The sequence below is a fragment of the Plecotus auritus genome, assembly GCF_963455305.1.
Source record: "Plecotus auritus genome assembly, chromosome: 3".
Classification (NCBI taxonomy): Eukaryota; Metazoa; Chordata; class Mammalia; order Chiroptera; family Vespertilionidae; genus Plecotus; species Plecotus auritus.
This window is the reverse complement of record NC_137772.1, coordinates 211,150,082-211,177,410: the sequence shown is the minus strand read 5'-3', so window position 1 is coordinate 211,177,410 and position 27,329 is coordinate 211,150,082. Positions and strand designations below refer to the sequence as shown.

At 35.5% G+C, this 27,329-nt stretch overlaps 1 protein-coding gene across 3 annotated transcripts in view; it reads left to right on the top strand.

Moving 5' to 3' along the window:
• Positions 1–27,329, top strand: part of BLTP3B (bridge-like lipid transfer protein family member 3B) — an 81,842-nt gene that overhangs the window by 40,272 nt on the left and 14,241 nt on the right. For 2 of the 3 annotated variants that reach the window (XM_080662916.1, XM_080662917.1), the window contains 13 exons: positions 519–557; positions 1,171–1,262; positions 2,813–3,002; positions 3,562–3,702; positions 4,592–4,762; positions 5,766–5,946; positions 9,890–9,973; positions 14,375–14,557; positions 16,211–16,329; positions 19,103–19,244; positions 23,379–23,572; positions 24,913–26,408; positions 26,686–26,855. In XM_080662916.1, coding sequence (XP_080519042.1) covers positions 519–557; positions 1,171–1,262; positions 2,813–3,002; positions 3,562–3,702; positions 4,592–4,762; positions 5,766–5,946; positions 9,890–9,973; positions 14,375–14,557; positions 16,211–16,329; positions 19,103–19,244; positions 23,379–23,572; positions 24,913–26,408; positions 26,686–26,855 — 3,202 coding nt within the window. The remainder of the gene's footprint in view (positions 1–518; positions 558–1,170; positions 1,263–2,812; positions 3,003–3,561; positions 3,703–4,591; positions 4,763–5,765; positions 5,947–9,889; positions 9,974–14,374; positions 14,558–16,210; positions 16,330–19,102; positions 19,245–23,378; positions 23,573–24,912; positions 26,409–26,685; positions 26,856–27,329) is intronic. The other variant, XR_013960292.1, reaches the window with a different exon arrangement.

The window sequence follows — 27,329 nt, the reverse complement described above, 5'->3', positions numbered from 1 at the left end:
GCGCACGCTCCCTGGTGGTCATCAAACATCATAGTGACCGGTTATATGGTTGTTCAGTTGTTCGGCCGTTTGGTCTGTTTGCATATTAGTCTTTTATTATATAGGATAGACCAGCCGTGGGCAAACTACGGCCTGCGGGCTGGATCCGGCCCCTTCGGCTGTTCTATCTGGCCCGTGGAGCCGAAAGAGCGGAGGGTTCTCTTGCTCTCCCCTCCGCTCCTTTACTTTGAATTTATATTAGTGCATACAAACACTCCATCCATGCTTTTGTTCCGGCCCTCCGGTCCAGTTTAAGAACCCATTGTGGCCCTCGAGTCAAAAAGTTTGCCCACCCCTGGGATAGACACATCTAATTTTAAGAGTATGAATGAATTGCTCATTTTATTTTGCATTTTAAGAAAGAAGTCATCTGTTACAATTTGGTATATCTGTCACTATATTAAGAAAGAAACTGTGTTGGTTACCGTTTTACATCTTTTTAATGATTCATTTTAAAGAAAGAAACTTCTTTTTTTCAGATCCCATGGACAAAACTGAAAACACATCCCATCTGTTTGGTGAGTTCTGAATTGCTTCAGAAATAAACATTTATCTAAATGTCTAACTTTTAAAATTAACACATTCTAGGATTAGAAATTGCACTTGTATAAAATATGATTTTCTCAGCAGTATATGGCTTTTTTTTTTCTTTTTAAATGTATTTTATTGATTTTTTACAGAGAGGAAGGGGGAGGGATAGAGAGTTAGAAGCATCGATGAGAGAGAAACATTGATAAGCTGCCTCCTGCACACATCCCACTGGGGATGTGCCCGTAACCAAGGTACATGCCCTTGACCGGAATTGAACCTGGGACCTTTCAGTCCATAGGCCAACCCTCTATCCACTGAGCCAAACTGGTTAGGGCTGGCTACTTCTTATTGTTTTTCTCTTATGCTCCTATAAAACACACAATTTTCCCACCATATAGTAAGTGCCTTGAGAAAGGACTGAGTACATTGTCTTCTGTTTTGATACTTGTCTCTTTAGGCCTTTAGAGTGGCACTTAAAATGACTCCTTTCACTTACTATTTACTTAGCTCATAAAGAAATGAAAGAGGATATAGTCTTAAATATTTTTATAATATACATAAAATATCTAATTGCTTACAGTTTTAATGCATTTCTGTTAGTCTTTAGATAAAGTAATAATGGAAATGAGTACATGTGAAGAACCACGAAACCCTAATGGCCCATCACCAATTGCAACTGCTTCAGGACAGAGGTAAGCTATTTCCATTAATCTGTATGACTGGCAAAGGGAATTCTTTCCTAGAGTCATCTCTATTTTTTTTTTTCCTTGCTGATTTGTTGTTCCATTGGTTGAGTCATTGGTTGATTTATGCATTCATTGTTTTGTGTTTTCTTTTTCACTTTATTTTTACCTTTAATCATCTCTATTATTTGTAGTAAGGGAACATAAACTAAAATCCACTAACCTCAGTCTCTATTTCAGTCACCTTTCCCATCACACATTGTACAGTTTTAGTATACATTATACATTACAAAAGTAGCAGAATTGAATTTAGCCTCTTTTACTAGTATTCATCTTATTTTTCTTGATATTTAAATAGTAATGATAAACCAAAGGCAGAGCAGTAGCAGAAAATGAAAGCAGATCAGCTTAGGCATTCTATAAATCAGATGGATATCATTCATTCTATGCATCAAAGGAGCTTTTATGATTCTTAAGAGTTAAATTGATGCCTAAAAAATTATAGACCTTTTGGATTATTATAAAATTCATTAAGTAAAGAATGCTTGCAAATTGGATTTAGATAAAGCCTATGATTTTGAGACTTAATTTTATCAGAAAAATTTTCGTTTTACTCATTGGTTTTCAGTTGAGGCCAATTTTGCTCCCCAAGGGACATTTGAATTTTATAGTCTGAAGTTCCAGATCTGGATGAAGACATAGAGTTAGGAATAATAGTCATATTGATTGATGACCATGGAAATAATATACTAGTTGGGCAAACTTTTACCTTCCCTCCAGCCAAAATATATTGATAGTTTATATTCTAGTTATACTGTACTACTTAACATTCTTATAACATAACCCCTGCTCTCCTACTTATCTGTGCCTTTGCTCATGCTTTCTCCATTCCAGGGTTTCCCTTCCTTCCCATCTCTCTCTTTGGAAACTTCATCTTTTTTTCCTGGATATATTTCTTCCTAGTTATAAGCAATTTCTTCCTCTACCAAATGTACGGCTGATTCCCTTTTTAAAAAACAATTACAAATTGCCTCATGTTTTAGTTACTAGGGTGTTTTATTTCTTCCCCAAGTAACTTGTGAGCCCTATAATGCCATAACTATATTTTAGTTTTCCTTATGTCCCAGTGTTGTTTATATAGTAGATGCTCAATAAGTATTTGTTGAATTGAATTAGAGAATGTGAACTTTTTTAACCTTATTCCGAAATTATGAAATTACATTTCACTGGCTCCTTCATCCTTCTTTGTGTCAAAAATTCAGCTCTCTTATTTGTTATAGATGCCTGCTGTCTGGACTGATACTTTTTGAGATGCTGATATCAATAATTTAATTTAGGAAATAACCTCCAATTTTAAAAATCTTTTTATCATTTTGAGAAGAGTATTTTATAACTTACATGTGACCAGGCTAGGCTATTGTTTTAACAAAAATTTGGTTTTTTTAAGCCAAAAAGAATAAATACTATGATAGTTTGCATACATGTTTGAGAATATTAACAGATAACTTTTTTTCTTTTAATGACTTTTTGGCTTTAGCACATTATATTTTGTTTTCCAGTGAATACAGCTTTGCTGAAAAAGTAGTTGAGGGAATCACTGTTTCTGTAAATTCCATTGTCATCCGCATTGGAGCAAAAGCCTTCAATGCATCCTTTGAACTTTCCCAGCTGCGGATCTATAGTGTGAATGCAAACTGGGAGCATGGAGATTTAAGATTTACTCGTATCCAAGATCCACAGAGAGGAGAGGTAAAGATTTTTTTGTTGTTGTTGCTTAAAAATTACTTTAGTCACTGATAAATAAAAGTATGTTTAAAATAATTACTTCTTATGGTAACCTAGATTCACATACTACTAGATTTGCTTTTTAGCTATATTTATCTCTGTTTTAATCTTACTCATTATTAAATACTCGTATTTTAATATCTTTATTGTAATTTTTCAACTCTGAGCTAATAATCCTATTTTAACTTCACAGGTACTCAGAATTGAATTTTACATTTACCAAACTAAAATATGTCATTTAAATTCTTGATCCCATGATTCCAATGATCTTTGTACTTAATAGTAAAATTAAATTACTTAGAATAAAAATATTAACAACTTTATAGATGATGACTATAATTATGAAGATGTGTTACTGAATTTGCTGGAAGAATACAATTTCAAAAAATAAAATCATAGTGACTATTGAGAATGTCATGAAAATTAGTGAAGAGATACAGTTCTATTTCTTTTTTTTTTAACCTACATTTTTCACATTCTGTTTTGTATGAGTAAGTGAAGCCAACCTCTGTGTTCTCTTTAGGTTTTGACATTTAAAGAAATAAATTGGCAGATGATTCGAATAGAGGCAGATGCTACCCAAAGTTCACATCTTGAAATTATGTGCGCTCCTGTTCGATTAATAACCAACCAATCAAAAATCAGAGTCACACTTAAAAGAAGAGTAAGTTAACAGGGTTTCCTTTGTGATTCATGTGATAACTATTCGAATTGATGGGAAATTTAAAATAATTTTTAAGCAAAATATTAGCATATTAAAACAATGCAAAGTAAAAGAAAATATAGTGCCTAAACCATTATTTGAAGAAATCTACTATAATAACATTTTTCAGTCCTCTGGATTTAATAACTTAGATTTTTATTTTTTATGATTGAGTAGATTTCTCAGTTGCCAAATAACTGTTGAACATTAACAGTTTTAACATTTTATTTCTCCTATCGAATTGCTCAAGAGTAAGTAAACAGTAACCAAAACTACTAGCTTTCGAAGGTTATTAAGATATGACTGGTAATTAAGATAAATAGGGAAGATTGGTACTTAAGGATGTAAGAAGTTGAAAGTCCATTATGGATTATGATGAAATCTAATGACAGAGTAATGACTTATTTTAACCATGGCTTAAAGTCTCAACAACATGTATTGTATCACTGGACATAAATTACTATACTAAATTAAATTGAAAAAAATTTTTTTAGAATATGTGGTTAAAATAGCATTTTAGTTTTTAATGAATTTTAATGCCCCTTTTTATACTAGAATTAAAATTAACATAGGTAATTAAATGATTTATTACCTTTAAGTGCAAAATTAAACTATTTAGGTACTCGCACCTATATAGCTTTTACCTATTAAGGTACAGGAATTTGTCAGTCTTTTTTTTACCACTGTATTGCTAATACTAAGAAATGTTTTTTCCATACTTTTAGAACTCATTAAATATTTGATGAATAACAGAGGATCCATATTTCTATTCAAAAATTAAAAAAATAAAAGTATATTATAAGTTCTATTTCTTGGCCTCATTTTATGAATCAATTTTTTTTTTTGACAGTTAAAGGACTGCAACGTCATTGCAACAAAGTTAGTTCTAATATTGGATGACTTATTATGGGTTTTGACGGATTCTCAGTTGAAGGCTATGGTACAATATGCAAAATCTCTTAGTGAAGCAATAGAAAAATCAACAGAACAAAGGAAAAGTATGGCTTCTGAACCTACACAGGTATGCTATTAAGTTAACAGGAACAAAAACTCTACTTTACCTATAAATGGTTTAAAAATCAGAATGGTTAGTTGTTTCGTTTATGTGAAATAGATTATAATAGAGTAAGAGGAAGGGAGAGAAAGAAAAACATTGATGTGAGAGAGAAACATCCATTGATGTTTCATGTATAGTTCTAAGGCTAATATATCAGGATATGTATGCAGAATTGTTTTAGGCTATTAGAGTTACACATACTAGTATATCTATACACTTCACTAATATTCTGTGTTTTTTCTCTTGGGGAAGAAAGGATTTTGAACTTAAAATCTCTTTTTTAAAATGTTTTATTATTGTCTAAAGTTTTACGTATGTCTTCTTTTCCCCCAATTAACCCCCCACCCCTCCCCAGCCATTCTCACCCCGGGCAAGCCCCCTCCGCCCCAGTGCCTGGGTCCATTGGATATGCTAATATGCATGCATACAAGTCCCTTGGTTGCTCTCTAACCCCCACCTCCCCTGCCATTTGTCTCTGGATCTATTCTTGTTCATCGAACTTAAAATCTCTTATGTCTCTTCTGCTTTCTAGCTTCTTTAGATATCCAAGGTCAAAGACATACCACATCTTATAACAGGCACTAGAGCACTTACACAAGTGCTTTTACAAAGAAGTGATTAATTTCTACAGGATATATCATAGTGTACTAGTATACAGCTGATGTCTGGTACAGGGCTCACATTTCTTTTCTCTTTAATAGATAGAACTAATAATAATCAAATAAATAAACTGCCTTTAATAGTTAATAAGTATGTTTTCTAAGACAAGAAAGGCTATAAATATGTAAATATAACTATTCAATTATTTACCACAGCATTTGGATTCATATTCAAATTGTGTATAGTTGATGCAAAAGAAAATGTATTAGCTTATTTTTCATCACTTTTCCTAAGAATATTTAAGTTTTCTTGTGTGGGAATTGCAAGTGTTTAACCTGCAGTGCTAAGGCAGTATTGAACCTTTTAGAGCTCCACAGCAGCCCCATCTACGCAGCAAGTGAAGTCACCCCAGGCTTCAAATGCTCCTGATCTAAATGATGCAATTGTGAAACTGTTCAATGACTTCGATGTCAAAGAAACCTCCCATCATTTAGTGATTTCTCACCTAGACCTACACATATGTGATGATATTCATGCTAAAGAAAAAGGTAACTAAAGCTGCTTATTTTAAACTATTTTGGTTTTTCTAGAATTTACTATAAAAATGGATTATTTAGCATGTTTATTATGTAGTATGTGCTGTAAGATAACTGGTCATAACTTTATCATTCATAAGAGATACATGCATGAAAGGTGAAATGCTAAACATTATAGATTGCAGTACATTGAGCTCCATAGAAACAGCACCCGGGTAAGTGGGAGTTGGCGGGCCCTGGGTGACTGTGCTTGCTGAGGAAAAGGAGATCCTAAGAAGCTGAGAGGCAAAATGTCATCATATGCTTGCTTTGTGCAAACTTGCTGGGAGGAGCACAAGAAGAAACCTCTAGGTGCTTCAGTCAACTTCTCAGAGTTTTCTAAGAAGTGCTCAGAGAGGTAGAAGACCATGTCTTAAGTCCGGGGTCTTTCTCCAGCATCTAGAAGGGTTCAGGAATCTGGAGAAGGCGCTGCGTGTAAATTAATTAAAGAGACTAGAAATATAGTACAAATTTGTAATCCATGGGGGAGCCAGAGGAAGCTTAGCTGTAGTAGCTAAGTTCTGTCTATCTCCTGATCCAGGGCTTTTTTTTTATTCCCACATTTTGCTCTACGGCAAAGTAGATATACATACCAAAGGTAAGGTTTAGTATACAGTAAGCATTGTCAGATTGGGGGAACTGCCTTCGTCTGTTCAGGTGTTTGGCCAGCAGGAGGCAATAACATGTAGATTAAAATGCCCTCAGCTGTCTGGTAACAGGCAATAATACATGCAGATCTTCAGGTTTGGGGAAATGCCTTCCGCCATTCCAGCAGGCAATAACATGTATTCAGCCCTGCTGAATATAGACTTCTTGCATTTATTATGACATACTGGAATTAGCCTCCAGCAATGTCTGCTAAAGAGAAAGGGAAATTTGAAGACATGGCAAAGGTGGACAAGGCCTGTTAATGAAAGAGAAATAAAAACTTATATCCCTCCTAAAGGGGAAACAAAAAGAAGTTCAAGGATCTCAGTGCACCCAAGAGGCCGCCTTCTTTGGCTTTTTTCTTGTTTTGTTCTGATTATCACCCAAAAATCAAAGTAAAATGACCATTCTAGCCTATCCCTTGGTGATGCTGCAAAAAAGCTGGGAGTGATATGGAATCACACTGCTGCAGATACAAGCAGCCTGAGGAAAAGAGGGCTGCTAAGCTGAAGGAGAAATATGGAAAGGAAATTGCTGCATACTGAGCTATGGGGAGAGCCTGATGTGGCATAGAAGGGAGTCGTCACGGCTTAAAAAAGCAAGAAAAAGAAGGAAGAGGAGGGAGGTGAAGAGGATGATGATCAGGAGAAAGAAGAAGAAGAAGAAGAAGATGATGAATAAGTTGGTTTTAGCACAGGTTTTTTTTTACTTGTCTATAAAGTAGTTAACTGCCCTGTACACAACTCACTCATTTTAGAGAAAAAAAATTGAAATGTAATGCTGGGTAAGATTTGTTTTTAAACTGTACAGAGTCTTTTTTTATATAGTTAACATACTAATACTACTGAATGTGTCTTTAGATAGCCCCGTCTTGGTATTTTCAGTAGCCACTAACCTTGCCTGCTGTACAGTATGGGGATTGTAAATTAGCATGGACATTTAAAGCAGGTTCTTGGTGCACAGCACAACTTAGTTATATGTGGGGATGGTAGTATTTTCATCTTCAGTTGTCTCTGATGCCACTAATACGAAATAATTGTTTTGTAACTGAATATCACTCTGTATTTTAAAAAAAAAAGTTGCAGCTGTTTTGCTGACATTCTGCATGCCTCTAAGTAAATACAGTATTTTTATTAAAAAATAAACATTACATATTGGTATGAAATGTTATTTTGCTTTAGTATTTAGTACTTCAGCACAATTGTTAGCTATTAATGCTAATAAAATTAAGTTTAAATAAAATCAAAGACTTAGTAGATGACATCCTTGGAGGAGGATGAAATATTAGACTTACCTTTGAATTAATAATTTTGAATTGTCCCTAAATTAAATTGTTGTCCGTACTCAACATATAATTTGCACACGTGTTGTCAGCTTGGTGGTTTATATTTTTCTGACCCCATGTGCATGTAAATACAATTGTGTGGATGTTTAATACTTCTTGTGTCTCTTCCTCCCAATATTCTAGATTTAGTTAGGAAGCTAAATTTCAGTTAAGAAGGTTTTTTCCCCCTTTTTAGCTTTTGTTTCTTTTACTTTTTCTTATTTAGTAGACAAAGGTTCTTGATCATTTTGAAAAACCATGGTTCCCTAATCTAGATTCTGGGGCATTTCTCTGTCAGAGAGTGTCCCTGGCCCATAGTGTTGAAAGGGTTCAGCAGGTAGTCCTATCTCTTGGACAGTGGTTCTCAAACTTTGGCGAGAATAAGAATCAAGCTGAGGATTTTTTAAAAATAGGGATAACTGACCGGTATCTCTCAGAGCAGAATCAGAATGATAACTATGACAATTGCTGCTCTGGATTTTTAAGGCTGTGAGAGTGAATATTCAGTCTGATCCTGGATACTTAGCAGTAGAAAACATCTTGCCTTCATCATATATGATCAAAGGGTGGAGCATCAAAGGTGAGGGATATTTGGAATTTGGAGAAGGTTTGTTGTCCATCCTTTTTGTCATTTGGCATAGTTGGTATCTTCTGTTTTAGTGATTTGGAAGGAAAATCCAAAAAATTAAAACAAAGCCAAAATGACAAAAAGAGGGGTCAAAGTTAAATAATAAGCAAAAGAACAGAGAAAAGTGTTTTCTAAGCTCTTTCATTCCTTACTTTATATATTCCCTCAGAGAATAAGCTGAATGACGTTACTTAAAGGAAAGCCCCTCTACCAAAACACAGTATTGCTGTTGTACAGATATGTAATTAGTTCTCTGTTATTCTAAAGTCCAGAAAGTTCTGAAATGTTTCTTCCTAGTTTTGTGAAAAACTTGCTGGGAAAACTACTTAAACACATTGCTATTTATCATCTTTATTTTATCCACTTAGTGTAAATATTTGAGTTTTGCTGCAGAATTACTATTTTTTATTACTTAGTGCTGCCTTAGAATGTGCTTAGAATCTGCTATGCCACATATATATACATATATATATGTCTGTATATATGTATATATATGTGTGTGTATATATATGTATATATATGTGTGTGTATATATATATATATGTATATAATATTACTTTCATAAAATATTTTTAAAAAACCTGAATTCTGAAACATTTAGCCAGGAGTTTTAAATGAGTGTTTGTAAGTCTGTATCAGAAATTCTGCTAGTTGAAATGAGAGTTATCAAATGAATGTAGAGAGTGTATACATAGCTTGTGTCTTAATTTGTATTTGATTTGTCCATGCTATTTTAAGATTTGATTTTTTGTGTTGGAGTTACACTAACTTAGGTACTTCTGACCTTAATTTAACTATGTGATCTTGGACAACTTATGCAACCTAATAGACTCAGTTTCCTCTTCAGTAAGAGAAAAGATGGTATAGTGTAGTAGTAAATAATTCCTGGGTTCAAAACCAACTCTACACTTATTGGCTGTATGACATTGGCCTGTTTTACTTAACTTTTTTGTGTCTTAATTTCTTTATTTAGAAAATGGCCATACTACTAATAACAATACCTATCTTATAGGGTTGTTATGAAAAGCAAATGAGTAAGTATACCTAAAGTATTTAAAACAATGCTTGACATGTGGTTAGGACTATAAATATAAAAGTTGATTGCATCCTCATTTTTAAGCCTAGTACCTTCCAAGTGATTGGGGCTTAATACTTATTAGATTGAATTGCATTTTCTAAAATCCTTAATGTATTATTCATGATAACAGAGAGATAGTTATTACTGCTTGTACTGTAGGTGTGTCAAATTAAGTGTTTCTGATATTTGCTTAATATTCTTTTCACTTTTTCTCAAATCCATCTTTTTCTTTTCCCAGAGTCAAATAGACGTATTACTGGAGGGGCTATGCAACTGTCTTTTACAAAACTGACTATAGATTATTATCCTTATCACAAAGCAGGTATGTATAACAATTTCTTTAAATGACGTAAATCTTGCATTATATTATAAAACCAATTTATTTTATTTTGTTTTAATGTAATTTTTTTCAGTTTTTTATTTCAAGAAAAATGATTTTAAATATGTTGCATGCAATAAACCTTAATATTTCAAGAAAAATGATCTTAAATATAATAATGTTACATGCAATAAACATTATCTCAAGAAAAACAGTTTTAAATATGATAATGTTACATGCAATAAACACCAGTTATTCAAGAAAAAATGATCTTACATATAATATTACATGCAATATACATTAATATTTCAAGAATAAAGGGATTTTAAGTATAATCATATTACCAAAACTGTACTAACATAGTATGATATCACCAATGTTGTAGGAAATATTGAAAATCTGAAAATAACAGGATTACTTATATTCTAGAATATTTTTTCCCCCCTCTGGCTCTATTTTTATTCATCAGTTTATGTTGTTCATTATATTCCACAAATGAGTGAGATAATATGATACTTATCTTTCTCCAACTTGCTTATTTCGCTTAGTATGATGCTTTTAAAGTCTATTTTGTTGGATATGAGTATTGCTACTCCAGCTTTTTTTTCTTTTTCATTTCCATGGAAAATTTTTTTCCATCCCTCCACTTTCATCCTGTGTGTGTCTTTTGTTTTGAGGTGGGTCTCTTGTAGACAGCATATAGTTGGGTCTTGTTTTTGCATCCATTCAGCTATCCTACACATTTTGATTGGAGCACTTAATCCATTTACATTTAGGGTTATTATTGAGAGGTACTTATTATAGCCATTTCAATTCTGTATGGCTAGGTTTCTCTCTCTGTTTCTTCTTCTCAGCAATCCCTTACAGCAATCCCTATAATGCTGGCTTGGTGGTGATGAACTCCTTTAGCCTTTTTTTGTTTGGAAAGTTCTTTATTTGACCGTCTATTTTGAATGATAGCCTTGCTGGATATTGGTTTCCTTGCTTTCCATTACCTTGAGTGCTTAATGCCATTCCCTTCTGGCCTGTAGAGTTTCTGATGAGAAATAGGTGTCAGCCTTATGGGAACTCCTTTGTAGGTAACATTTTTCTTTTCTCTTGCTGCCCTAAGATTCTCTCTTTGTCTTTAATTTTTGGCATTTTAATTATGATGTGTCTGGGCTTGGGTCTGTTTGGGTTCTTCTTATTTGGGGTTCTCTGTGCCTCCTGAACTTCTGTGACTTTGTTTTACCAGGTTAGGGAGTTTATTTCTTCAAATACCTTCTCTATGCCTTTCTCCCTTTCTGCCTCTTCTGGTACACTTACTATTCTAATATTGTTACATTTCACATTGTCCCACAGCTCCCTTAAGCTGTCCTTCTGGTTTTTAATTGTTTTTTCTTTTTGGTTCTCTAATTGAGTGATATTTTCAACTCTTGTCTTCTAATTCACTGATTTAATCCTCAGCTTCCCCTAATCTGCTGTGTATTCCTTCCATTGTGTTCTTTATTTGTGTTATGTCATTCTTTATCTCAGACTGTTCTTTTTTTCATAATTACTGTATCTTTTTTCACACTTTTGAGCATTTTTAACATCGTTACTCTGAACTCTTTTTCAGATAAATTCCTTATCTCTGCTTCATTTCTCTCTCCTTCTGGAGAATTCAGTAGTTCTTTCATTTGGGGATTGTTTCTTTGTTTCCTCATTTTGGTTATCTGTTTGGATTTGTGACTATGTATTAGGTAAATCCTCTACACCTCTCAGTCTTTAGTGCAGGACAATGTTAAAAAGACTCAAAGCCTCCAGAGACCGCCTCTGTCTACATACAGGCTAATAGGATTCCGACTTGAATTGCCTCGAGGCAGTTGTCCTCAGGTGAGAGTTTTTTCTACAGGGTGGGACAGTTGCTTCTGCCTGAAGGCTAATTGTTACTTTTAATCTCCTAAGTGGCCTCAGGGCAAGATGTTTTCCAATAGCGAGTGTCAACTGCCTTTCCCCCAGGCAAGGCAGATATCTATATGGGAAAGATGTCCTCCGCTGTGTGAGGGAATGTCTCAGCCCAGGAAACTTGGGGTGTCTGTCTTCTGAGTTCTATCCCCCAAGTCCCCGGTCCTGGGTTCTTCTCTCACAGCTCCAGTCCACTTCACCCTCCTTCTGCCAGAGCACAAGGTGGGTGGCACCACAGGGAATTTTTGTGTGTTGGCCCTTTAAGAGATACCCAAACTTCCAGCTGCCTCTCCCTGGCAGACAGCACTCCACTGCTTTTCACAGCGAGATGTTATGTGGGTACCCACCTCAGTTTGGTGCTCTCTGTTGGGGAGCCCAGCTTCCAGATTAGATTCCAGAGTTCTCAGTGGCTCCCCACCCCCCCCACCCCCAGCTGAGATATCTCTCCGGTACTTCAGTTGCCATCTGTGGGTGCCCAGCCAGCCCTTTGTTGCCTATGCCCCTCCTACCAGTCTCTATGTGGTCTCCACCTTTGGTCCTTGGGTATCAGGGTTCTCTCCTGTGAGTTTCCCTTTGATTATTCAGGAAGCCTTTCCATATTTTAGTTGTAATTCCAGCTTGTTCCTCTCCCCTGATAGAAGTCTTCACTGCATTCTTTTCTTTAGAATTCAAATGAAGACAAAGGGCTAAATTAGCTTATTCATTTTCCTGCTCTCTTCAGAATGAGCTCCATCCTATCTATTCTTTTTCTCCAAACTGCACTAGAAAAACAAAGTCTGCCCTTTCATTCCTCCTTGTGTGTCAGGGCCTCTGCTGATGGAGTGCTCTCTTCTTCACACTTAGAGAGCTAATGTAATTTTTAAAGAAAAAGGAGATCAAGGCATTTGTTTTTTCCGCCCTATAGTATCTTACCAAAAAAATATAATTGCCATAGGAAATATTCATGCATTTTATATCGAGGTTTACATAGATTATTAGAAAGTATAATTGTTAGAAATTGGCAATAATCTAATAACTAATTTAAAACTTAAAAAAATCGTAATACAGAGGATACATATTTGTGCTATTTTGTTAATTGTTACCCAAAAAGTTTATTAGTCAATATGTTTGAATTTTTAAATGATATTATTAGATATTTAAAAAATAAAAAAAAAAGAATTTAAAGCAAAAGGATAACAAAGATTTTAGCTAAGTCATAGAAGTCCAGGTACATTAAAAAATTTTTTTTCTCTATTTTTAAAATTTTGTCAATAAGTAAGATTTAATTAGACTCCTTAATAATCAAATATTGATAGGTTCTTCACCTCAAATAATTCATAAAAGCAAAATAATGTATGTTTATGGCCAAATTAAGTAATTTGACCTTGTGCACATCTGCATTTTGGTGGTATGTGGCTTTTAAAAAAAAAAAATTTTTTTTTATTGATTTTTTTTACAGAGAGGAAGGGAGAGAGATAGGAGTTAGAAACATCAATGAGAGAGAAACATCGATCAGCTGCCTTCTCCACACCTCCCACTGGGGATGTGCCTGCAACCAAGGTATATGCCCTTGACCGGATTCGAAACTGGGACCCTTCAGTCCGCAGGCTGACGCTCTATCCACTGAGCTAAGCTGGTTAGGGCTGGCTTTTTGTTTTTAATTCACATAAGTAACTGAGTTTTCGAGAATTTTAAAAAGTGATAACATTTTTCTGTTTACAAATTTTTTATCTCCCATTGTTTGTCCTTTCTATATCAGTACCTGACAGGTTTTAAAGATTGTACTATTTGTTTTGATTTTTGTTAGAGGGGCTTTTTCCTTATATTTTATTTCTCCAGATTCATAAGTTAGCTACATATACCTAAAATATTTTTAACAATAGAAATCATTCATATTGTGAGGCAAAACTTTCAGTTATAGATTTTCTTTTCTTCACCTTTTTACATACATATTACTTTCATTAGTGCTACAGAGACATAATCCTGATTTTTAAATTTTTTCTGTAAAAAAGTTCTATATAGATATGTCTTTGTGACTGATTTCCATCTTGGGAATTTTTATCAATTTCTTCAGTTTTTTAATAATCCTCATTATTTTTATGGATAAGTTTTTGTTAGTCACTTTTCAATAGATCTTTGATGAAAAAACTATTTTCTTTGCTGGGATTCTGTGTGGTGGAGCTATGCCAGGTGGTGGAACATTCAGTGAAGGTACCACCAGCAGTGCTGCTTCCATTGGAAACTTTGAGTGACATTTTAGCAAGGGTCGCTTCTAGGTGGAAATCCTCCCAGATTATTTCCTTTTGATCTTCTTTCCCTCTACTCCAAATGTTTGTTCATATTTTCTAGGAATATTAAAATCTGTAGTAGGTAAAGGCTATAAATTTATTGGGGAATTGAAGAATCCCTTGAGAATATGAATAAATCTCACTAAAAGCATAATAGAATAAATGACAATGGTGAACTTTTCAGTGTAATTTCTTGTTATTCATTTTACAGGAGATAGTTGTAATCATTGGATGTATTTTAGTGATGCAACCAAGACAAAAAATGGATGGGCTGACGAGTTGTTACATGAATTTGAGTGCAACGTTGAAATGCTTAAACAGGCTATAAAGGATCATAATGTAGGTTCACCTCCTAAATCCCCAACACATGCCTCTCCCCAGCACACACAAACAGGTATTTTACCTATAACAACATTATGGCATTCCCCTGATATTGTGTAAATGGTATTCCCCGATATTGTATTTACTAGAGGCCCGGTGCATGAAATTCATGCATGGTGGGGGGGGGGGTTCCCCTCAGCCCAGCCTGCACCGTCTCCAATCTGGGACCCCTTGAGGGATGCCCAACTACCCGTGTAGGCCCAATCCCACTGGGGAAGTCAGGCATCCCTCTCACAATCCAGGACTGCTGGCTCCCATCCACTTGCCTGCCTGCCTGCCTGCCTGATTGCCCCTAATTGCTTCTGCCTGCCAGCCTGATCACCCCTAACCACTCCCCTGCCAGCCTGATGGACACCTAACTGCTACCCTGCCGGCCCGATTGCCCCTAACTGCCCTCCCCCACAGGCCTGGTCCCACTCAACTGCTCTCCCCTTCAGGCCTTGTCCCTCCCAACTGCCCTCCCCTGTAGGCCTGGTCTCCCCCAGCTGCCTTCCCTTGCAGGCCTGGTCTCCCCCAACTGCCTTCCCTTGCAGGCCTGGTTGCCCCTAACTGCTCTGCCCTGCCAGCCTGGTCACTCCTAACTGCTCTCCCCTGCTGGCCTGGTTGCCCCTAACTGCTCTCCCAGGCTGGCCTGGTCACCCCCAACTGCCCTCCCCTGCAGGCCTAGTTCCCCCCAACTGCCCTCCCCTGCAGGCCTAGTTCCCCCCAACTGCCCTTCTCTGCTGGCCTGGTCCCCCCTAACTGCCCTCCCCTGCCAGCCTGGTTGCCCCTAACTGCTCTCCCCTGCAGGCCTGGTCGCCCCCAACTGACCTCCCCTGCAGGCCTCATCCCCCCCAACTGCCCTCCCCTGCAGGCCTCATCCCCCCTAACTGCCCTCCCCTGCTGGCCTGGTCCCCCCAACTGCTCTACCCTGTTGGCCTGGTCACCCCCAACTGTCCTTCCCTGCTGGCCCGGTCACCCCCAACTTCCCTCCTCTGCTGGCCCGGTCACCCCTAACTGCCCTCCCCTGCAGGCTTTATCGCCCCCAACTACCCTCCCTTGCAGGCCTGGTTCCTCCCAACTGCCCTCCCCTGCTGGCCTGATCGCCCACAACTGCCCTCCCCTGCTGGCCATCTTGTGGCGGCCATCTTTGACCACATGGGGGCGGCCATCTTGTGTGTTGGAGTGATGGTCAGTTTGCATATTACCCTTTTATTAGATAGGATGGCATTACCTTGATATTGTGTGTGTGTGTGTGTGTGTGTGTATTCATAAAATGCTATTTTCCGTGAATAAGTATTGTGTTTAATTAGTGTATGAAAATCCTGTATCTCATTCAGACCATAGGTGTATGGAACAAAGCACTTTTAAAAAATATATAAGGCTAATACCCAGATAGAATATTTGACTATTAAATGGTAAGACTTCTCTTAATAAATATTTCAGCCAAAAATTATCACATAAAAGTACCTTAAATGTGATGTGATTCCTAGTTAAGGGATAAGCAACATGAAAAAATAATCACAATAACTTACATTTTTATATCAATTTATATATAAAGTATTTCCACATATCTCATTTGAGAAATCAGAGTTTATCTTTATTTTTAGTAGCTGTCATAATAGTAAAAGAGTGACTGTTAGAAAAAACATTTGCAGTAAACAGAGGATTTTTTTCTTTCCCACAGAGAAAGACTCAGCTGTGAAAGGGATTTCCAGAATACCTTCAGTATTTCCTCAACAGTCCAAAGCTAAGTTAATGTCTAGTTCTATTGTGGTTAGACTTGCAGATTTTAATATATATCAGGTATGTTTCACTTTATAAATTAAATCTTCTGATAAATACGTTTAGTATCTTCTGCAAACAACTTTTCTAAACTAATGCCACCATTTTGTTTTGAAACATCTTGACTAGTTTTGTGAAGTGAATAAATTAGATAGGATAGAAAATATTAGTTCATTAATTTCTGTGTGTATAGTTTCCCAGGGTTAGGCACATCGTGCAGTTAAGGTCGAGTCCTTTAAATTGCCAAGTCTGCACCAGACTTCTCATAGCAACTGCAAGTTCAGGGGTTTCCATAAGCTGCCCACTGATTGGAGAATTCCCTGGAAAAATTCACAGAACTCTCTGAAATCAATTACAGAATCACATTTATTACAGGGGAAAGAATACAAATTAGAACCGGCCCTAGTAGGAGGCCATAACATGGAGCCTGGGAGGGTTCTAAATTCAGAACTTGCTTTGTTCCTCAGGACACCTTAGCCTCTTGACATGGACATGTAACAGTATGCATGAAATATTGCCCACGTAGTTGAATTCAGTCTCTAGGTAGACTGATACCCCGTGACCCAAGGTGTCCACCCTAGAGTCTAAGGCAATCAAAATGTGGCCAGTCCCACTCTGAGACATTTTGTGGGCATAAACTATCATGTTGTGGTCCCGGGGTCATCCACCATGAATAGGAAATTCCAGTAGCTTAGAATTGCCTCCCAGGGGCAGGGACAAAGGCCAGACCTCTCTCTGTAGTCCAGATTCCTTATTACATAATTGTCTTAGTGGAAGAAACTAAAATACCTTTTTGCTTTATTGAACTGCCACGTATTGTCTATACAGTGAACATAATTTTATAGCTAAGAACTCTATATCCTATTTCCACTAAAAATGTTATTCAGGCTGTAATCTCACAACATGGTCTCACCTCACAGTCCTTGAGACCAACACAATAGAATATGTGATGCATTTTTTAAAAATAAAAGGAAGTATTTCAGATGTGTATTAGCATTTATGAAATGTTCTCATTTAATTTTTTTAAAAATATATTTTATTGATTTTTTTTACAGAGAGGAAGGGAGAGGGATAGAGAGAAACATCGATGAGAGAGAAACATCGATGAGCTGCCTCCTGCACACCCCCTACTGGTGATGTGCCCGCAACCAAGGTACATGCCCTTGACCGGAATCGAACCTGGGACCCTTTGGTCCGCAGGCCAACGCTCTATCCACTGAGCCAAACCGGTTAGGGCTGTTCTCATTTATTTTGATAAGCCTATGACTTTAAACTTAGTTTTATCTGAAAAGTTTTCATTTTACTCATTGGTTTTTAGTTGAGCCCAGTTTTGCTCCCCTGGGGATATTTGACATTGCCTGAGTACAATTTTGGTTGTCACGGTTGGAGGAGGTTGCTACGGACATTAGTGGGTAGAGACCAATGATTCTGCTTAACATTGTACAATGTACTGGATGGCCCCCACAACGAAGAAGTATCTGGCCCTAAGTGGTGCCAATTTTGGGAAATCCTGGTTTAAGAGTTTACTTTTATTTTTATTGTGCAATTGCTTCTTTCTTTACATTCTATATATAGTGCATTTCATTTGAAACAGATTTTAAATTAGGAAGGAGATTTAATAAATTTAAATGGCAATGAATTACCCATAATCTCAAATGGCTGAAGGTGAAATATGGTAAAGAAATTATGCATATACAAATACATGAAAACAAAACAATAGTAACTGGAAGAAAATAAAATAGAATGTTCATTCCATTTTTAATAACTTTCTAACTATTAAAGGAAAAGGGAAATAAGCATTTGACTATTAAAATAACTTGACACTTTGACTTGAAAAAGATTTATTTTCATATATGAAGAGAAAAGCTTCTTAATTAGATAATGCAAGGAACTGACTTAAATTTATAGACTACAAATAATCAAAAGGTTTGATTAGCAATTTACATAAGAGAAAACAAACTTGAAAAAGCATTTCACTTTGTGTGAGAAATATACATGTTTGTTGAATGAATGAAAAAAATAACTTGTAGATACATCTCTAGTCTACTAAGTAAGCATAAATAAGTGAAATTGATAAAACTCTATTGGTTGAACTTTGGGGAAATTAGTATATATGTTTTTAATATAATTATAAATCATCAGTTTTGGGTGAGTCTGAGAACCTTAAAACTAATAGTATATTTTTAATAATTTAAAGGATTTGAGAAGCATAATTGTATTATTTTTATTGTAAAATATATATAACATAAAAATTACCATCTTAATCATTTTTAAGTGTGCAGTTCATTGGCATTAAGTATATTCACATCGTGGTACAACTATCATCACTATTTATCTTCGTAATTTTTTATCATCTCAAACTAAAACTGTATGTAATACTTTTCTTAATAAAGAAATTTGAGTAGAGAATTATTATAAAGTATATGTTAGAAAAGCTTTTTAACCTTGTGGACTTAGAACTATGTCCAGACCTTGCCATTGACTTATTTGTATGATCTTATAGAAATATTCTGTCTGTTATTTTAAGGCTCAAAATAATAAGTTTGCAAGGAATGTTGTACAAGTTGATTTTGTAATTGATAATATTCCAAAGAGATTATAGTTTTCTGAATAGTTGATTTAAAAATAACTTAATGTGAAGTTAATTATATAATAAAATTTTTATTGGAATTTAACTGTTCATAAATTATTGGAAGCAGTTTTAAGAGTTTGAAGTGATGTTTATGCTGCATAAGTTCTTTGGAAAGGGCTTTGATACTCAGTGTTACTTTAGGAAATTTAATTATTTTTTTAGGTCTCTACAGCAGAACAATGTCGTTCTTCCCCCAAAAGTATGATTTCTTGCAATAAAAAATCCCTGTATCTTCCACAAGAAATGTCAGCTGTCTATATAGAATTCACAGAATATTACTATCCAGATGGAAAGGATTTTCCAAGTAAGAAGGTTTCCTGTTTTGTTATCATTTGTTCATTACTTGGGAAGTTGTTCTTTTTCTTGCTAAGTTTTTTTGGTTTTCTAAATGTGAAAAAGAAACAAAGGTCCATTGTTTTTTACTCTTGTTATCCTTGTGTGTAGTATATGATTCTAGTATAGCATTTTTATATATTACTAGAGACCCGGTGCACGGGATCCCTCAGCCCGGCCCGCACCCTCTTGCAGTCCGCAGTCCAGGAGCTCTCAGGGGATGTCCGACTGATGGCAGTCAGACATCCTTAGCACTGCCACCATGGCTGAGCGGTGCTTCCCCTGTGGGAGCACACTGACCACCAGGGGGCAGCTCCTGCATTGAGCGTCTCAGTGCGCATCATAGCGACCGGTTGTTCTGCTGTTCTGTCGATTTGCATATTAACCTTTTATTATATAGGATTATTTGTTCATATGTTCTTTCCCCTCACTAGCTTGTAGGATACTTGATGTCAGGAATTACGTGGTATTCGTGCTTCATTTATCCTTGAATTTTTACTTATTTTTATACTTGGTGACTGTTTGTTTAATGACAGGCCATTTATAGAATAAGATAATTTTTCCCCCTTTAGTAAAACTCCATTTATATTTCTGCTACATAAATATAAAACTGTATTTCATTGAAAAAAATAAGTAATGAATTTATCCTTTTAGCTACAGAGAATTTTTTGGCCTGGTTTTAATGTCATTTGTGTTTAGTTAAACATATATTACATGAGTTTTTATTTGTAACCTACTTTCGCTGCTTAAAGTTAAAATTATTATCCATTTGTATTCTTTGAATGTTAAAATTCTGTTTTGTTTGTCTCCGTTGATCTAGGAGTCCTTCAAACTAAAATTTGCCTTGTTTATGTGGTACCTTTTTCATTATTGCAGTTAAAAATCATAGTTGAATAGAAGTGTTTAAATGAAATAGGTTATGTTATCGGGAACAAATTTTTTCACGTCCTCTCTTTAAAAGTGGGATTCCCAAAGTAGTTGGACCTACTTTACCCATTTGTTTAATATTGACTTAATATGGGTTCTTAGTTTCAAAGGGGATTTCTGATCTCATGCCTTTGTTGTTACATAAAAGGAAGGTAGTCTGCCCTGGGCAGTGTGGCTCAGTTGGGTGTCATCCCGTGTCAGGAAAGGTTGCCGGTTCAATTCCCAGTCAGGGCACATGCCCTGGTTGCGGGCTAGATCCATGGCTGGGGGTGTGCAGGAGGCAGCTGATAAATGTTTTGCTTTCACATCAATATTTCTTTCTCTAAAAATCAATTTAAAAATATTTAAAAACAAAAGGGGGTAGCCTGGAAATTACTTTGGAGAAACAAAGAACTATTTTATCACTTTAATTTTTGTTTGTGCCAGATTTTGGGATCTAATCCTCACCGTTTTATGTTTTTCAACAGTCTTTTGTGTGTTTCTCATTTGTTTGTTTCTTCTACCTTCCTGACTAAAATGATAAGAAAATTAAGATAGATTAAGATATTTGCTCAGCACCTTATAAAGAGTAGAATGGCACAGCTGAAACTCAAGCATGGGTCTTCTAAATCGAAATTCATTTCTCCCCACTGTTTCCCCAGGGCATTCATTCACAGCCATTTGTCTATTATTGGGTAATCCTATTGTTTCCAGCCCTCTCCCACACCTCCCAAAATTGTTTTCCTTAAGTAATGCATCATTGAACTACTAATTTTTCTTCAGAGTGAAGGCTAGTTTCCAGGATTTCTAACTTCTAATCTAGGTTTATTTCTGTCAGTTTTATTAACATGTGCCAAAGGAATTAAAATCTTATTCTATAATCTATACATATTTTTCTGATACAAATATAAAAATTTCCCCCAGCAATTTAAATCCTGACACCTAGATACCTAGGAGTGGAATTGCTAGGTTATGTTTTAACTGTTTTTATTATGGAAAATTTTCAAACACACACAAATGTAAAGCGGGTAGTATACTGAATCCCCATGCATAGGGATTCACTTTCATTCCTTATGCTTCATTTCTCTGTTAAGCTATCTAACTTTAAAAACATACAACTTTAAAAATAATTATAAATGTAATATGTTTATTATTTTTATAAACTGCCAAAAATAAAAAAATAGCCCATGAGCCTACAATTTAGAGAAACTTCTTCTAATACCTAAGTGTATTAGTGTGCTAGCCGACGGCAGGTGCAAGCGCCAGGTGGGACCACGGTGTGCCAGAGCAAAGAATTTTCAGTAACCACCAGAGGCTAGATACAATGACAGTGACCGGCGTGCTGCCTTGGTCTGGCACCCCCCCCCCCCCACCTGCTCCACCATCCTGCTACCACAGCCGATGCCCTACCATGTTCCACGCATGCCCCCTGGTGGTCAGCGCATGTCATAGCGACTGGTTGTTCGGTTGTTTTGCTGTTCTGTCTATTTGCATATTAGCTTTTTATTCTATAGGATTGTCTCTTTAAAAGCCTTAACTACATGTACATTCACATTCTGAGGTACTGGAGATTAGAACTTAAGCATATCAATTTTGAGGGGACATAATTCAAACCATAACAATAAGTAGAGTGTTGTTCTGTTTTTAATGCATGTTTCTTTTACATATTTGATTTACATCCTGTTCTTTTCTCTTAATTATATGAGCATATCCCAGGTTTCTCCAAGTTCATTTTAAATACTTTAATAGCTACATAGTAATCTATTTCCTAAGTAGACCCCCATTAGAAACTGCATATAGATCTTTCTGCTGCTTAGAGCACCAGGTTTCTTCCTCTGTCCCAGATCTCAGTCAGGGTTCTTTCCTTTTGTGCTCTAGCCTTGAGGACCACATTTGCTGTCTAGCCTTTTCTGTGGCTGCCATCATCACTTCTTCCCTTTTTCAGCATCCCACTTCCTTGCTATTTCTAATGACAAGCACCTCTACAACCCAATTGAATGTCTCTGTTGGACTTGAATTATAATTTTGCTATTTTCATGTCTGTCTCATGTAATAGTCTATGAACTTTTTAAGAAAGGGACCATGCCTTATTTTTAAAAGTGAATTCTTTGTGCTTAACACAGTTCACAAAATTAGTTACCATTCAGTGAATCTTTGCTAAAAGAAAGTAAATGCGAGAGAGAGAGAGAGAGAGGGGGGGGAAGGAGAGAGGAAGGGAAGGAAGGAAGGGAGGGAGGGAGGGAGGGAGGGAGGAAGGAAGGAAGGAAGGAAGGAAGGAAGGAAGGAAGGAAAATAAATTCTACTCAGGACATTGTTATAATGCTATATTTACTGGTATTCCACCACTTGAGCTCATTTTCCTTAAATGAATATAATTTAAAATTTCTAGATATACATACTACTTTGCTTTGGTAAAAGTAAACAGATCTGAATATTTAGAATAAGATATCTTCATCAAAATGATCTGAAAATAATATTGGCTTTTATGATACAAATATATGTGGATTTCAGGAAGTGATGTACACTCTAATTATAAATATTACTTGAACATATATTGGCACTAAAACATTTATCGACCCCTACTAAGCATTTTTCTATTTTAGGAAGCTATGAAAAGGAGTATTCATTTGATCATTTAAGGGATAATTGAGTTTTCACTTTGCACCAAGCACTATGATAGGTTTAGGATTAAGGGGAGAGTAAAACTGCACGTGGTCCCTCCTGTCAAGAAGATTTGCCTGGTTTACCACTTTCATATGAAATTAATCACTAAGACTTGGTTCTTTCATTGTGGAGGATTCATATTCAGATTCAGGTAGTAAAAATCCTTATAGAAATAAGGGATTAAAGATCACAACTTCGATGTCATAATTCATTAAAAAGGTAAGGTTTTTTGAAGTTTGCTAATTGGTGATATCACATTAGGAAAATAGATGTAAACAGTATTTCCCATTTATATAGCTAGTTTTAGATTAAATTATGTATTTTTTAGTTAGTGAAACAAACAATTGTTTTTGTCTATCTAAACGTGTTTGCTATCAATCCATACATGTCACTTTAATTTTGGAAAGAACATCTGAAAATCTTTTTACCTAAATTGAAAAAGAATAAAACTTGTTAAAAATGTCTTTTCTGTTCTCAGGGAAGGTTAAGAACTATCTGTTTATTAAAAATCTGTTAAAAATTTTTTTCTCCACAGTTCCATCGCCCAACCTTTATAGCCAGCTGAATGCACTACAGTTTACTGTGGATGAAAGAAGTATTCTGTGGTTAAATCAATTTCTATTGGATTTAAAACAGAGCCTTAGTCAATTTATGGCTATATACAAGTTGAATGACAATTCAAAATCTGATGAGCATGTTGATATTCGAGTTGATGGCTTAATGCTAAAGGTACCATATAAACAAGTGGCTATGAGAAAAAACCATTGTTACAGAAGAAAAGTTAACACCATTTTAATTTCCAGGATTTAAGAGGGGTGCTCAATTTAAATCAGCTTCATTGCGATCTTAATTTTGATTTTGAAATTTCAGTTTTAATTTTGATTTTCAATTATAGAAGCTTCAAGAGACTTTTTTTTGCTTTATCTTTCTTTTATTTATTTTTCATTGCTTATCCACTTGGAGGTAATCAGTAGAAGTTTAAGTCAGTCATTTTTTTCGTATATCTTACCAAAGCTGGTAAAATTTTGTTTTAAGGAGAGTAAATAATACAGTGAAGCTTTAAAGTTATATCTAACTATTATTTATTTACACACATTCTATTATTAATACCCAAAGGTAATAGAAAGTTGCTTTATATTATAGCCAGGTAACTGGTAGTCTGAATTCCATGGATATTTAAACTTTAAAGGAAGGAAATTAAAAAAAATATCAGTTTAGTGTAGTAAATAGAATAAGACTTGGGCATGGATGAAAATTTCAGTGTTGATGGAAGACTAAATTTATGTACCTTTAATTCTTCTCTGTAAAATGAGGTTAATAATACTTAACAATTACAGTGCAGAAATGTTTCAAAGATCTTAAAATATTCAATATAAAGAAACGTTTTGTGACATAATTATAATTTAAGATACAATTATATAATGATCTTTACATTTTCTGAGTATGGAAAGTTTTAAAAACAACCACTTTGAACTCTTTGATGTATTTTAAGCACCGGGATTAATCATCTCTGGAAAATTATTTTAGTAAATAATTGGACCTATACACTGAAGTTTATTTTCTTAATAGTTTTCTCCCAGACTCATTCCATTTACTCATCTATTCACCCTTCAAATTCCTTGAACCTCAATTGAGTCATTCCATTTACTCATCTATTCATCCTTCAAATTCCTTGAACCTAAAATACCTTTAAAAATTTCTTTTTTTAAACTTGGCACTTTCTTATATGTACTCAGGGCATAGTAAGCATTTAATAGTACTGATTTAATTTAAATTTTTTTTTTAACTTTGTGATATGTTATATGCAAATATATTTGTATGTTATGCACATTATTCATTACTTATGTTTGTTTTTCAAGCGTTTATTAGTGGTAAATCACTTAAATCCTTTTTACTCAGTTTAATGGAAAGATTTTGGGGGGAGAGTATTTTATGTCTGGATAGGAAACTAGTATTTTGAGTGGTAATTTCAAAAAGAATTCCTGACCTAAGTCATGTTCTTGATTATTTTATCTTATATGGATTTTCAATATTTTATTTTTTAAAATAAAATATTTTTTCTTTTCTAGGTTGTTATTCCTTCTGAAATGAAATCTGAATGTCATCAAGATCAACCACATGCAATTTCTATTCAGAGTTCTGAAATGATTGCCACAAATACAAGGCACTGTCCAAACTGTCGACATTCTGACCTAGAAGCCTTGTTTCAAGACTTTAAAGATTGTGACTTTTTCAGTAAAACATATACTAGCTTCCCCAAGTCAGGTGACAATTTTAATCTTCTACATCCAATCTTCCAGAGACATGCTCATGAACAAGATACCAAAATGCATGAAGTTTATAAAGGAAATATTACTCCCAAGTTGAATAAACACACCCTTAAAACTTCTGCTGCCACAGATGTTTGGGCTGTGTACTTTTCTCAATTTTGGATAGATTATGAAGGGATGAAAAGCGGAAAAGGACGACCAATAAGTTTTGTAGACTCTTTCCCTCTTTCCTTCTGGATTTGTCAGCCAACGAGGTATGCACTGTCTCAAAAAGAGCTGCAGACTTCTAATCAAATATCTCTAAATACATCACAAAGTGAATCTAGTGATCTGACTGGCCGATGGAAGCGGAAAAAGCTCTTGAAGGAGTATTACAGTACAGAGTCTGAGCCCTTAACAAATGGTAGGCAGAAATCTTCCGATACATTTTTAAGATTTTCCTCTTCATCAGATGCAGATATTCACGTCCTGGTTCATGTTCATAAACATGTCAGTATGCAGATCAATCACTACCAGTATCTGTTCTTGCTTTTCCTCCATGAGTCACTTATCCTGCTTTCAGAGAACTTAAGGAACGATGTAGAAGCGGTGACTGGCAGTCCTGCTAGTCAGACATCCGTTTGCATTGGAATTTTACTTAAAAGTGCAGAAGTGGCTCTTTTACTACATCCAGTGGATCAAGCAAATACTCTTAAGTCTCCTGTTTCTGGAGGTGTGAACCCAATAGTTCCTGATTATTTGCCTACAGAAAACAGAGAATTCTTACCTTCAAAAAGGAAACAAGTTAGTAATGGTATCAATCAAATTAGAAGTGTAACTGTTAATCATATGTCAGAGAACAGATCTATGAGTGTTGACCTTAGCCATGTCCCTTTGAAGGATCCTTTGCTTTTTAAATCAGCTAGTGATACAAATCTGCAAAAAGGTATTTCTTTTCTGGATTATTTGTCAGATAAAAATTTAGAGAAAATAAGTGAAGATGAAAGTAGTGGAATTCTTTGCAAAAGTGGCTCAAAGGAAATTGGATTAGAAACAAGGGACAAAAGGAATTTATCTTATACAGATTCAAATAATGTCTTAAACTATAGAGAACATTCAGGCATGCTGTCATTTGATAATGATGGTAATCAAAATGTGCTTTCAAGTAGTTTAACTAGTAAAAGAAATGAAACCATAAAGTCGATCTTTAAAGCTGAAGATTTGCTGCCAGAAACAGTTTCGCTCACTGAGAACCTGGAATTCAGTAAAGAAGAAGCACCCACAGTGAGAACACTTAAATCACAGTCATCTTTAAGGTAACAGTGTGCTATTGGGAGAGGGTGGGGGAGTTTGTGTGTGAGCGTATTTTGATTTTTGACCTAAAATCGCATGGCAAAATATGGCATTGTTAGAGTTAACACATGGAAGAACAGGTTTTTCAAAACGTGAAAAGACTTTGAGGTTATATTTATAAAATATAATTTATAAATTCATGGATACTGTATACATACTTTTATTTTATTAGAGGTATTTTTTAGAAAGACTTTTTTACCTTATATGTGATGATCTTCTAATAATTTTGTTTGTTAACAGTGGGAAGCTTAAGGAATACTGCCCACCGAACCAGGCTCCGCACTGTACATCTTATAAGAACATAAAAAGAAGCTCCTCACAAACCTCATTGGATACCATTTCACTTGACAGCATGATATTGGAAGAACAGTTGTTAGAAAGTGATGGAAGTGATAGTTTTCTGGAAAAAGGTAAAGCAATACAATAAAGCGTTATGTATATGTATGTGCTTATTTTAACAGGATATTTCTCTTGGTGTGTGTGGCTGACAGCAATTATTTGTATATCCTATATAATGAAAGGCTAAGCAAATTGTCCCCTCGACTGGGAGTTCGACCAGGGGGTGGGGCCAGTCGGCCAACCGCCCGCAGCCCCTCCCCCCGGCTGGACTGCCCGATCGGCCTGCACCCGTGCAGAAATTCGTGCACCAGGCCTCTAGTAGATCATAAATCAGGTAGCATTAAGGCTACTAGCTCTTTTACAGAGACTTCTGTATGTGAAATGTTGATTAGGTAACCTAATTAGCATGATGGATTCTTAAATATGTGGTCCTAGGACTGGAGTCCAGACTGTATCTACTTAGTCCCATAGCAGGATTCTCTCATGGAAGCTTATTATATGGTAGCAAATATAATAATAAAAACATTGAAACCATGTTTTGTATG